The following is a 13,156-nucleotide window of genomic DNA, read 5'->3' on the forward strand; positions in this document are numbered from 1 at the left end:
GCGCCCCGCCCCTTTCGCCGCCTCACGCGCTGAGCTGGAAGGATGCGCGTCACCCGCTCCGCGCCGCCAGCCAATGGCCGGAGCGCCCCGCGGGATGGCCCCGCCTCCCGGCCCCGCCGATTGGGTGGTGGGCTCGGCTCTCCACGCCCCTCCAAGGGCCCCGCTCTGTGAGGTGTCTGCGGCAAACAAGCCGTTAAAGGGAAATCGCCACAGTAACAAGCGACTGCTGGCGGCCAAACCACCGGCCGCTAGGAGCCTGAGGAGCGCCGCTGCCTCCGTTTCCAGGGGCATTTCAAGCACCGGCGTTCCCACGTGACATCTGTTAATTATTTTTTTAATTATTTTGATCAGGCTTCTCTGCAGCCTGCCGAGCGCTGAGGCACGCAGAGGTAAAGCCGCGCGGGGGCTGCCGGGAGTTGTAGTTCCGGAGCGCAGGGGGCCGAAGCGTGCGTCTCCGCCCGCCATTTTGCGGGCGCCCTGAGGGGTCGTGAGGGGCGGGGGGGTCCTGGTACATGCTCGAGGTGTGTCAGCGCACGTTTATATCCATCGTGGCAGCGGGGGCCGAGCAAGGACTGTATGCCAGGTAGCGATAGAATACACCAGTTGTTAGCAAAACACGAAGCGTTTTGTGGATAAGCCGGCCCAAACTTTCCTTGGCGGCTCGCTCTGCCAGAAACACCCTCAGGGTCGGGGGGAGCGAGGGTGAGCAGCAAGGCCCGGCCCAGGGAGCCTGCGAGGGGCAGGTGGGTGAGTCAGGAGCATGCCACGCTGGGAACGTGCACATGGCAGGACTCTGAAGGAGGAGAGGAAGGACAGCTCAGCCCGCAGGCGGGCGGTGAATCACGGCAGCAGGTCACAGCTGCTGTTTTCCCCACAGCAGCTCCAGCCTCATGGCCCGGCCCTTACAGAGCTGATGGCATGACTGGAGTCAGCCAGCAGTGAAAACCTCGGGAAAAATCTTTGTGTCAGTTCTTTCAGCCTGTAACTTTGTGCTTGGCTAACGCGTGGCTCTCCGTGCCCCTCTGGAATTCCCGGAGGGGTGGGAGCAGCGGCGCTCGGTCCCTCCTGCTGCTGTTTGGACCCGTCCGGGAGCGCCTCTCCCCGCTGGGGCTGGGGGTGCCTCGGGGCGTTTGCCCATCCCCACAACACAGCCTTGGCCACAGAGTACCTGCTGGGGATAGCCAGGACCAGAGCATCCCTCAGTGAAGCACTGGAAATCCCAACAGCTGCTGATCCGGCTGCTGGAAGAGCTGGTAAACATTCATTAACACATTGCTGAGTGCTGCCAGCCAGAGCTCTTGGCCTCAGCGCTGCCATGGGGTATGGCTGGGCCTGGCTCTGTGTTCAGCCTCCCAGGACAGGAATTCCACTGGAGAAGGCTCTGAAGCCACACTGGCTCAGCCCGTGGGGCTGCTCCCACACGCTGTGATCCCATTACCAGTGGGGAGTAAGCACAGCCTCGACCAAAAACAGCCCAAGAGCTGTCACAGAGGACACATCATTCCAGGGGAAGCTTTACAGTGCTGGGATCATGGAGAAAAAGCACCTTTGAGTCAATCCCCACCAGGTATGAGCATCCCCCAGGACAGCCTGGATCAGCCACACAGGGTCTTGATGTCCTCACCTCTGCCATACCCACATACCAGTGCTTGCTAAGCTTGTTTCTCCACCACTGATGAGCAATGTGAGAGTCAAAAAATGACAGATTACCCAATCTCCCAACTAGAGCCCCTAATTAACCCAAAACCTAGTGGCCCATGGGGTTACCAGGGAGTGGTACTCTCAAAAAGCGCTGCACATTTGTAGGAAGGTTTATTTTTCGCTTGCTCTTGGCCAAATTCCTCATGGAAAACTGCAGGATGAGGTGAGCTGGTGCAGTTCCTGTGAACTCCTGGGGCTGAATTTGAGCTCACTCTGCATCCCCTGGGCAGGGAAAATCACTCTGCTGACCAGGAATAAAACCCGGGCTGTGGTGCTTGGCACCCCAGGTTGGGAGAGCTGGAGGAGGCCACCCAAGGGACACCCTGCAAGCAGCAGGAAAGAGAAGGTGCTGCTCTTTTACCTGCACAGTGATGGGGCAATGCTTGTTCATTGACTCCAACAGGCCTGGCTGTAGGGTATCCCCCAGAGATCTGGGCTTTTGGAGGGACACCTGATCCTGGGGTACACCCTGGGCCTTTGCCTTTCAGCACTTTGCAGCATATGTTTGCTGCAGTGGCAAAGCCATTCATCCCATTCATCCCTATCTGCTCTTTACAAAGGCTGCTTGTTTTCCCAAGTGTTGCCTTTTTTTTTTTTCACGTGTGATTTAATTCACACAAACTCCTTCCTCTTCTGGCTATTGATCTTGGCTCCTTACTGGTTAAAATAAAGTAAATCTTTCATAAGCAGGTTCTGACAACACAACTTTTGTTCCTTCCAGACACAATTTCCTGTTTAATTTCCTGGCTGTTTCTTACTTGGTAAAGGAAAAGCTGTAAATTGCAAGATTGCTTCAGAGACCTTCCTCTGACTTCAGATGAACTGTTAACCACTTGCAGGAGAGAATCCAGCACACCAGCACAACACTTGTAAAAAACCCCTTCTGTGATTGGCACCGAAAGGAAAGCCGTGCAAAAAAATAAAGGTTGGAATCGTTTTCCTTGGAAAAGCAAACAGGAGCAACTCCACCTCCAGCTGAGCAGGTAATGGCTCTTTCATCACTCAGCAAACTGCCTGTGACACATGGGCTGTGCCTCTGCGCTCCAAATGGGGACATCCCCCTGCACGGGCTCTGATTCCCGCTCCCACACTCCTTTACATCCCGGGAGGTGCCGAGAGTCCCGCGGGCACATTCCCGCCTGATCCAACGGCACATTGCCTCAGGCAGGGTCACCTGAGCGCTCTGTGCGAGTTAATTAACGTGCTTAGGGTTAATTAAGGCGGGCTGGCGCCGCGCAGGGACACGGTGACACCGGCTGTGGCTGCGTGACCTGGTGCAGGAGAGCCCCTGCTCAGATCTGCAGCCAGCAGCCCTGCCTGACAGAGCCTGGGCTCACAGGGGCACAGTGCCTCGGCTCCCAAAAGCAGGATGGAGCCAGGACCAGCTGTGGCAGCCCCTTGGGCAGCTCTCACAGGCCACAGCCAGGTCCAGCTCTGCTCCCCCTGGCTCTGAGCCCCCTCTGCAGGGGCTCACAGCCTGGAAGTCAAAATTTATGTAGATGAAGAAAATGAATTGAGGTGGGAATGTCACTTCTGAAAACATTTATATTTCGGTTTCTCATGTCACGTGGCTAGATTTTAACTTTGCCTAGAAAGAGGAGATAAAGTGATTGCTCCAGCAGGGATGCCCAGGCAGGGTGCAGCAGGAAGCTGCAGCATCTCCTGGCCCTGTTGCAGAACCACAGAGTCTCTGCATGACAGCAAAGACTCTTTCCTACAGCCAGTGCTTGGGAAGGGATGGAAAACAGCTTCCTGGGGAAGGGATCCACCTTATCCTAGCCTGGCTGGCAAGTTTTCCAGGCACAACTTCCAACAGCAGTGCTATGACAGCAGTGCAGAGCCCTGCTGCTGGTAAAGACAAACATGGTCAGCCTCTGGGGAGCTTCTCTTGCCATGTGATGGGGCTGAGGGAGTGGGGAAAGTCCAAAAGGCTGCTGACAGCTGAGACACAGAGAATCCAAATTAATTCTTGCTCTCATGATGGAAATGTGTGGGAGTGGGGGCTTGCAGTGGGGTGGGTGCCGTGGTGCCCCTGGTGCTTCCCAGCAGCTGCTGCTGTGTGAACTCCTCTGGGAAAAGAAAAATGAAATTTCACTGCAGAAACCAAGAAATAGCAAAACTTCACTAGGCAAGGGTAAAGCTTTTTTTAGCCTTTATTTCTGGAAGGACAGTGTGGGCTGAAGCTTCATCTTCCCTCTTCACCCTCTCCCCCTGGGTGAGAGGAAGAGCTGGGAAAGCACCTGGGGCAGCCCAGGGCTGGTTTCCTCCATGGCCCTGTGTGGGGATGTCACAGGCAGGGTCCAGCAGGTCAGTGCATCCGTGGCTTTCTCAGCACAAGCCCAAAGCTGAGACCCGCCCCCCAGACATCCCCGGGGCTGGAGGGGGCTCAGAGCCCTGGGCAGCAGTGCCAGGAGCTGGCAGGAACACGGGAGGGTGGCACAGCCCTCACAGGAGCATCAGCACCTCTGCTAGATCCCAGTGTGGGCATGAGGGGCACAAAGGGCTGACCAGGCACACACAGGGAACGCCACAGGCTCAGCTGCTTCCCTTCCCCTTTCTGCCCTCTGCTGAAATAAACGAAATTCCCACCTGGCTCTACCTCCAACCTGCCAGATATTTAAAAATAGGGAGAGTGGCTGGCAGCAGGAGTGCCACTGCTCAGGGACTCATGCTCCAGGGGAACAGGCATGTCCCAGCACCAGCCAGGTACCTCCTCCCTGTGGTCTGGGGCAGGACGAGCTCTGCATGCACTGCACATGTGAAATACTCCTCAGTCCCCACATCACTGCTCGTACCAAGCACTCCTGCTTGGAGTTCCCCCCAGAAGAGGGGCAGGGAGGGCTCCTGGTGTGAGTATCTCCTGGGAAATCCCTGTGTTTCCAGACTGAAGCTATGCTGTGTTTGAACAAAATCTTCTTCTTTCCTAGGCAAGTGGGAAGGTGGGCACAGAGGAGGATCCCCTCGCAGCACACCAGGCTGAAACAGGGAATTGCAACCTGGTTTTGACCTGTGCACACCAAATTTTTTCCCAGTTACACTTCCTAGAAAAACCAACAGGGTTTGCACACATGGTTTCATCCAATATCCCCCTCCTCATTTATAGAACAAAAATATCTCCATGGCAGACACTAAAAACCTTGTCAGGAACTCGGGGTCCCTTCACACTTCTCACTCTGTGTCCCCGAGCTGTAAGGGGAGGGAAGTGGCTGCTGAAGGAGGCTCAGGGCAGGGCAGAGTTGCTGGGGAGCTGCCCTGTGGCTCCAGCCACCACCCCCTGGGGGAACATTGCTTTTACCCTCTGAGGAGTTGGGTTTTTGTGTGTTTTACCACCTGCAGCTCTTGATGTGGAAGAGCTGGGTCAACAGTTCACATCCCATCCCTACACTGCACATTTAGGGCTAAACAAAGGGGAATGGAGTGAGAAATCTCTTGGCAAAGCTTTGCTGTGGAGCCCCAGCCCTGTCTGCCAGGTCTTGGAGACACCTGTGTGGATCATAAGACCTTCCCTGTTCCCAAATCTCAGTTTTCACTTTCCAGCTTCCAGAACAACCCACGCTCAGGTCCCACAGGCAGGTTTTAGTATTTTATGCCCAAAGTCGGTTTTCCTCCCTGCATGTCTGTGTTAGAGATGTGCCACATATAGCTGAAGGTTGAGCTGAGCTTACCTGAGAAGCTGAAGTTTGGACTTGTCCCACCCTGGAGCACTCTGCAACTGGAAAAACACATTGCTGATGTAATTTTTTGGCTATAGTTTCCTAAGGGTTTTCTGGTTTTTTAAAGCAGATTAAAAAGCAAAAATCTTTACTAGGTGACAGCTTGACCCTGATGGAGTTCCCCTACAAAACAAGCCTTGCTGACCCACTGCCCTGTAGCTGGCCAGGCCCTGGGCTGGGTGGCTTGTCCCTTTTCCCAGAGCCCAGAGTGGGTGGTGGGGAGGTTGTTTTGCCACAGGGATCCATGCTGACCGTCAGGGAATGCCTGGAGCGAGGGAGCTCAGTTTCACAGCCCCCCCACGTGTGTGTGTTCCAGAGGTCACATCCCTGCAGGCGTGTGTCTTTCCACATCACACCTCTCCTGCCCCAGATCCTCAGCCAGATCCTCAGCCAGATCCTCAGCCTTCCCATCTTTCTCCTCCTGCAAAAGGCTCAGCAAATCCCAAACCTTGCCCTGGCAGATGCCAGCCCAGTGTGGTCTTCTCACACCCAATCCCAATTTCCTGGACTGCTCTGCCCAGTTCTGAGCAGGGCTTCTCCAGCAGCCTTAGTACCTCCTCATCTCAGCTCAGGAAATCTGACTTGCACACAGGGAAGGGAGATGGCTGGGAGAGCTGGAGCAGCACCAGGCTCTTCCATGTCCGGGCCCTGCAGGGCTCCCAGGGCAAGCAGTCCTGTCTGCCCCAGTATCCCCCCACGGGGCTCAGCCCAGCTGCAAGGCATGGGCTGGTGTCACCCCAGTCTGTGCTGGGACGGAATCCAAACAATCCTGAAGTAGGTGATTGCAGGAGAGCAGCCCAGCCTGTGTCATGGGGCCTTTAAAGGCAGGAGACGATCTCTGGACACGGAAAAATGCAGCAGCTGGAGCTGGGCCAGCCTCCCCCCTCCCTGAAAAACATTCCTGTGGAGGGAGGGCTTGGCTCCAGGGTCAAAGGGGAAGGCTGGGGGATGGTTTGGCAGAGAAATGAGGCCCAGGGATCCATAGCTGTGCCGTGTCATTCTGTGTGGTGACACGTAGGGATGCAGGGGGAGAGCCCTGTCTGAGGGACAGGCAGAGCTGCAGGACCCACCCTCATCCGTGCAGCCTCAGGACCCTTAGCAGAGTGTGCTGTTCGGTTCTTTTGGAGCCTATTTCTGCAGCACAAGTGGTGGTCCCATCCTGAGGGGAATCTGACACACCTGGAGGCAGCTCCCAGCCAGCAGTGCCTGCCATACTTTGATATTCAAATATCTCCAGTGGAGGTCCAGATCAATCCCAGCTATTTCAGTCCCAGAGTGTCACCTTTTCCAGCCTTCCTTCCAAACAACTTTAGCAGTTTATTCCAACCTTCAGAGCCAGCAGACGCTGAACAAACCTGCAGTGGGGTCCCTTTGCAAAGGGCAGGGCCGAGCCAAGCCTCAGCATACGCGGTTTGTGGTGCCATGGCACCCAGCTCCTCATCCCTGCATTTCAGCAGAGGGGCTCCTGGGGAGCCAAGTGGCACCTGGGGACACCCAGCTGTGAGGTGAGGGAGGTCTTGTGGCACAGAACCCGCAGTGGGCATTTAGATCCTCACAATGGACTTTTGTATTCTTGACCTTAGCTACTGCTTATCCCTGCCAGGAGAGCTCCCGGAGGGCTGGGGGATGACTCCACGGCACAAGGTCCCCTCTGAGCAGCAGGGCCGGCCGGTGACGGTGACAGTGACGTGGCGTGTCCCGTGGAGGGACAGTTGTGCAGGCAGCAGAGTCACTGCCCTGCGGGAAGTCTGGGCCACCTTTGCACTGTGGGCGGTGCCATCACACGTGGCAGTCACACACTGTTCCCTCCCAGGGACACAATGCTGAGTCCCAGACCCTGCTGGGGTCCCCCAACACCAGGTGGGTACCACGCCCCGCCACAGAGATCCCCTTGTCCAGGTGGGCACCCGTGGGGGCTCCAGCTGCTGTGCTGGCATGTCCCAGAGGGCTTTTGCTTTGCTGGCACATCCCAGCGTGGCTCAGGAGCGCTGTGAGTCACTGAGCCCCAGCCTCCCACCTCTCCCTGCCTCCAAAGGGCACTTTGCTGGCCCACAGCAGGGATTTGAAAGGGCACATGAAATGCCCCTCATCTCTGTTCACTCCACAGGGGTTTCTACATTGACCTGACCACATGGAAGCAGCCTCATGCTCCAGCCCAGCCTGCTCTTCTTGGTCCCCAAAGCATCACAATGTGCACAAGAGCCAAGGGACAGGTGACAGCAAACTTGTGCCGCCACTCACAGGAAGAGCACAGCATTGTCCTGCCCATGCCCGTGGATGGTGGCATTCCTCTTCTGTGCTGGTTGTGGCACTTCTCAGAGCAGCAGCAGTGGCACTCTACCCTCCCAGCTTTCCTCTTGCATGCCCCAGCTTTACTCCATGACTTTGGGAGAAGGACATTTCGTTCAAAATCTCAGGTTCCCAGGCCCTGGGCACAGAGGCAGTGCAGCAATCACAGGAGCTGGCAGCACTCCCTGTCCCTGTGGGCACTGCCTTGTGCACATGGAGGCACATGCACAGCTCTGTGCAAAGTGTGGGGCTGGGGGCTCTTATGGGGGCAGCTAAAACTGAGTCCAGTTCCACCCTGGCTCGGAGCCTGCTGGCATGGGCTACCTGCACAGGGCGAGCAGCTGCTTCTGCCCTGCCGAGCAAGTGCAGTGACAGGGGCTGGGAGGTGGCACTTCTTAGATGTCACTGTGGTGTGGCTCAGCCTGAGGCCCCCCAAAGGCACAGCAGCAGTGTGGGCGTTACCTGCTGCTCTGCACGTATCTGGACGAGGTGGGATCTGTTTGGAGAGTCTCCTGTGGCAGGCTCTGGGGTGAAAACAGCTGAGAGCTCTTTCTCCTGTGACAGCAGGGCCATGAATGCCCCTTCCCACAGCACAAACAGGGCACTGTCTGCGGCTGCTCTGCCCCGGGCCGAGGCCTCTCTGCTGAGGCCAAAGTAAGCAGCTGCTCAGCAGCAAGCACCTCTCCGGGGCTGGGAAGGCTCTGACCTGAGCACAAGCAAACACAGACTTAGGGAAAACACCTCTGGCCTCTGTGAAACCTCCCTTAATATGCCCCTGTCCCCTTGCTGCACATGCCGAGTCCCTTGGGCATGGAGATGGATGTCCCTGCAGAGCTGCACCTCTCCTGCCCTGCTCTCCTCCTCTTGCTCCACTCTCGGGCAGGGCAGGACTGAGCTGTGAGCAGAGCTCAGGGGAAGGGCGCCCTGTAGCATCACACCCGCATTCCTGACCTGGCTGCTGGAGCCTGGTTTGGCCAGAAAAGCAGGTGCCTGGCTGCACCGGGACAGGGAGCAGGGCTTGCAACATGGGCTGGGGTCACGCTCCCAGCAGCAAGGCTGGGCACGCACCGGGATATCCAAGCACAGAGAGGTGCTGGCTACATCCCACCGGCCGGCTGTGCCCTTATCGGCGGCTGCGTTTGGGCTGCGGGGACAGCCACGGTGTGGGACCGCGGCAAGAGCATCCCTCCGAGAAGCGGGGCCAGGCAGAAACGAGACAATCCCCAGCACGCACTGGTGCCGGCAAGCACTTGTGGCTCTCGGGATGAGCAGATCCCAGCGTGGAGCTGCGGTGTAGCCTGAACCCATCCCCGGGATCTGCTGAAGCTCACACGGAGCGGGGAGCGCAGCCCGGGGGGGATGTGACCCCTGGCAGGCGTGGCGGTGCCCGGCCCGTGTCCCCGTGTTCCGGCCCGTGTTCCCGGAGCTCCGGCCGGGAGGTGGCGGCCGCGAGCGCCCCGGCGTCCCTTGCGCAGCTCCGGGAGCGGCGGCGCGGCCGGGCCGGGGCTGCGGAGCTCCCCCGCCCGCGGCGGGCCATGGAGCCGGTCCCCGGGCGGCGGTGGCAGAAGGTGCTGTACGAGCGCCAGCCTTTCCCCGATAACTACGTGGACCAGCGGTTCCTGGAGGAGCTGCGGAAGAACGTGCACGCCCGGCAGTACCGGTACCAGGCCGTGGTGTTCCAGTCGGGAGCGGTGGTGCAGCAGCTGTGCAGCGTCTGCGTCTTCGTGCTCACCTGGTGGTACATGGACGCCGGGATGCTGAGCCCGCAGGGGCTTTTCGGAGCGGCCCTGGTGTCCTCCCTGCTCGGCTACGTCCTGTTCGACGCCGTGGACGGCGGGGCCGGGCGCTGGGCGAGCGGGCGGACGCGCTGGGCTGACCTCAAGAGCACGCTGGTGTTCGCCGCCTTCACCTACGGCTTCTCGCCCGTGCTGAAGACGCTGACCGAGTCCATCAGCACGGACACCATCTACGCCATGTCGGCCCTCATGCTCCTGGGTCACCTCATCTTCTTCGACTACGGCGCCAACGCCGCCATCGTGTCCAGCACGCTGTCCCTCAACATGGCCATCTTCGCCTCGGTGTGCCTGGCCTCGCGCCTGCCCCGCGCCCTGCACGCCTTCGTCATGGTGACCTTCGCCATGCAGATGTTCGCGCTGTGGCCCATGCTGCAGAAGAAGCTGAAGGCGCGGACGCCGCGCTGCTACGTGGGGGTCACGGTGCTCTTTGCGCTGGCGGCGCTGGCCGGGCTGGCCACCGTGTCCAGCGTGGGCGCCGTGCTCTTCGCCTCCCTGCTGCTCGCCATCTCCTGCCTCTGCCCCTACTGCCTCATCCGCCTGCAGCTGCTCAAGGACAACATCCACGGGCCGTGGGACGAGGCTGAGATCAAGGAGGACCTCTCCAGGTTCCTCATGTAGGCCTGGCCCAGTGCGAAGGTCCCGGCTGGGGGAGGACACCTGAGCCAATAAAGTCTCTCACACAGCAGCAAGGAGCACACTGGTGTTCCCCTGTTTGCAGACTGGGTTTGGGGAAGGAAGGGGCTGAGCCCTGCAGCACAGGGGTGCCGGCAGGCCGGGAGGAGCCGGCTCTGGCCACGCCGACCCAGACTCGGGGTTCGGGGGGATGCCTCAGCGCCAGGACCCTCGGGGTGTGCTGGGGACTGCCAGCACTCCCGGGGAGGGCAGGGCTTGGTGCTGTCACCGTGGGCAGGGGTGTGATGGACCTGCAGGAATGGGGCAGAGCCCTCCTCACCTGCACCTTGGCCCTTGTGCCAGAATAACCTCACACCTCTGGCAGACACATCGCCCTAAATCCCTTAGGAGATGGGGGGTGAGAGGGCATCACGCCTGCCCCTCATCCCTGACCCCTTTGCAGAGGCAGACCCCGAGCCAGAGGGATGGAGCTCAGCACATCCCCATGGGTGCTGGGGAGATGCCAGGCTGCGGGGACAGCGGCAGGGCCCGGGGGGCTCCCGCCTCCTCCGCCCGTCCCGTGTCCGTCTGTCCGGCAGCGCTCCCACCACGACAGAGGGCGCTCCCGGCAAACAAGTCCCGCTGAGGGCTGGCAGGACAGACAGCCCCGGGCCGGGACCTCCCCGGCGCTTTGCTGTCCCTGCGCCATCCCTCGGCAAGCGCAGCCCTGCCGGGGGCAGAGCCGGCACCGCCGAGGGAAGGGATGCCCTCACCTGCCCCAGCCCATCTCCCTGGGCTGCGTTTGGCATCGCCCCGGTGATTATGAAACTACTCCTCTGGAAAAGCTGCAGGAGTGCCGCTTTCTGCTCCATTTTCCCTATCCCAGCGAGCAGGCGCTTTTCATGTGCTCCTTGGGCTTTCTCGGAAATGAGCAACCCCCGGCGGAGTCCCCAACACCTCCAGTACTTTGTTACTGTTCTTGCCAAGTGTTAAATGTTGCTGTTGTCGTCTTGGCAACCACTACATCTCATTTTGCTTTTAATTAAAACCTGTAGAAGCTTGGAGCCCGTGCTCGGGTCTCGCAGGGAGCACAGAGTAGCCAGATGCTCCGAGTCAAGATGACATTTTTTAGCTCTGCAGAAGGGAGGCTGTTTTTTCACAGGGAGCTTTCCCAGAAAGCTGCTCAGTGACCACGGTGTCCCATCTGACACTGGGCTGATGCCAGTGTAACGCTGCCGTGCCAAACAGATTCACAGAGCCCATTGGTACAGGGGCAAGGCTGGAATGTAAATCAAAAATAAATCCAGTCTCGTCTGCTTGGCCCCTGGCTATCACAGCACAGGCTACAAAGACAGCAGAGTTTCTGTTGCATCCACTCCTCCGTGGAGCAATATTTCCCCTCTAAAGTACCATTCCTAAATTCACACTGTTAAAAGCAGCTGTGGGTTAGGAAAACTGCAAGCACTGACCACTCAAACATTTCAGATGGTGGAGATGGGCACAGGCAGCCACCTTCCCCTCAGCTGGAGCAGGGACCTGTACACATCACCTGTGGCCACCTGTGTAGATCTGGGGACTGTGATGCAGCAGGCTCCATCCACCAGCTCCAGGGGGATGCAGACTCTGTCCCACCCAGCCCTGCCCACAGTCCCAGACCTCTCTGCTCTGCCCCAGCTCCTTCCCTTCAACAATAGAATAGAATATAGAATATAGAATATAGAATATAGAATAGAATAGAATAGAATAGAATAGAATAGAATAGAATAGAATAGAATAGAATAGAATAGAATAGAATAGAATTCTAGGATTAGGTTAGCACAGCCTCTCAGTTCCTGGAGAGCCCCAGGGGAAAGGCTCAGCCCTCCCCTCACCTGTCCACAAAGACACCCTGCCCACCCTAACCTGGGAACTGAAAGCAAAAGTCCACAGCCTGGGTGCACAAAGTGACATTGAAGAAAGTAGGAATGCCAAAGGGAGCCAGGGAGAGGAGAGGAGGAGACACAAAGGGCAGGCAGGGTTTCCGTAGGACTTCCCTGACCTTCTCCTGAGGACAAGGACACGTGCTCTGCAGTGCTGTTGCTATTTAAGCTGCTGTATAAGTGGCCATTATTGGTCTGTCTGCATGCCTGAGGTCAGAATATCCTCTACACAATGGGACTTTGCCATAACTGTACACCTATCCAGTAAAGCTGGATGCCCTTTGGGTATTTTCTACCTGAGCAAACCCCCAGTGAGGCCCAAGAAATGGCTCCTTGGCTGTTGATGCAACAAACACTTCAGCAACCAACCCTAAGGAGTCAAAGGTTCTTCTGCATTTCAAACTTCTTTCCCTTAAGGTTCAGTCCACTGAGATCAGTCCTTCCATGGGACATTTTCATTTGATTTGAAGCTGGCCAAATGTGAGTAGCTGTGAAGTGGCTGGGGATCAGCCTTGCTCCTGGGGGAGCTGCTGACACGTGCAAGCTGGAATCTCCATCTCCAGTTCTGCTGCAGGGCTTTAAAGGCCAGTGTCAGCCACCCACACCGTGCTGTCAGGGGCCCACATCCCTCCCCACGTGGGGGACTGGATCTGGGAAGCCTGTGAAGAACAAAGCTTGACTCTTTGATCAGGAAACCAGAACAGGGTTTTGGTCCTGACCCATCTGGCCTTGTAGTGTCCCTGGTGCAGCACCCTTGTCCTTCTCCCCTGGCTGCAGAGCGAACACCAGGGCAGGCTGCAAACAGCACAGACGAGGTGGAACAGCTTCCTCAAAAAGTCACCCTGTGAACTGATCCTAAACAATGTGCCAGGGCTTCCCAGCACACTAGCCCCTGTGCCTTTCTACTTAAGAGATTTTAGAAACAACTGCCATAAACCCATGGAATCTGCAGTCCTATTTTCAACAATATTTATTACCAAGTATTTCATAAGAAAGTAAAGATTTGTGTGGAGGATTTACCACCACGAGATGCCCCAAGAAACCAGTTTGTGCCTTCCAGCCTAGTGCTGGAGGCCAGCAGGGAGTGAGCTCCTGGCTGGGTGCTGTGGGCCAGGCCATTGAGCTA

At 57.7% G+C, this 13,156-nt stretch overlaps 1 protein-coding gene across 1 annotated transcript; it reads left to right on the plus strand.

Moving 5' to 3' along the window:
- Positions 1–181: 181 nt before the first annotated feature.
- Positions 182–10,184, plus strand: PIGC (phosphatidylinositol glycan anchor biosynthesis class C). The gene is made up of 4 exons (XM_056497959.1): positions 182–1,567; positions 2,423–2,684; positions 7,018–7,274; positions 7,522–10,184. The coding sequence occupies exon 4, from the start codon at positions 9,239–9,241 to the stop codon at positions 10,115–10,117; it is 879 nt and encodes a 292-aa protein (XP_056353934.1). The 5' UTR covers positions 182–1,567; positions 2,423–2,684; positions 7,018–7,274; positions 7,522–9,238; the 3' UTR covers positions 10,118–10,184.
- Positions 10,185–13,156: the final 2,972 nt, after the last annotated feature.

Source organism: Oenanthe melanoleuca, chromosome 8 (genome assembly GCF_029582105.1).
Source record: "Oenanthe melanoleuca isolate GR-GAL-2019-014 chromosome 8, OMel1.0, whole genome shotgun sequence".
NCBI classification, from domain to species: Eukaryota; Metazoa; Chordata; class Aves; order Passeriformes; family Muscicapidae; genus Oenanthe; species Oenanthe melanoleuca.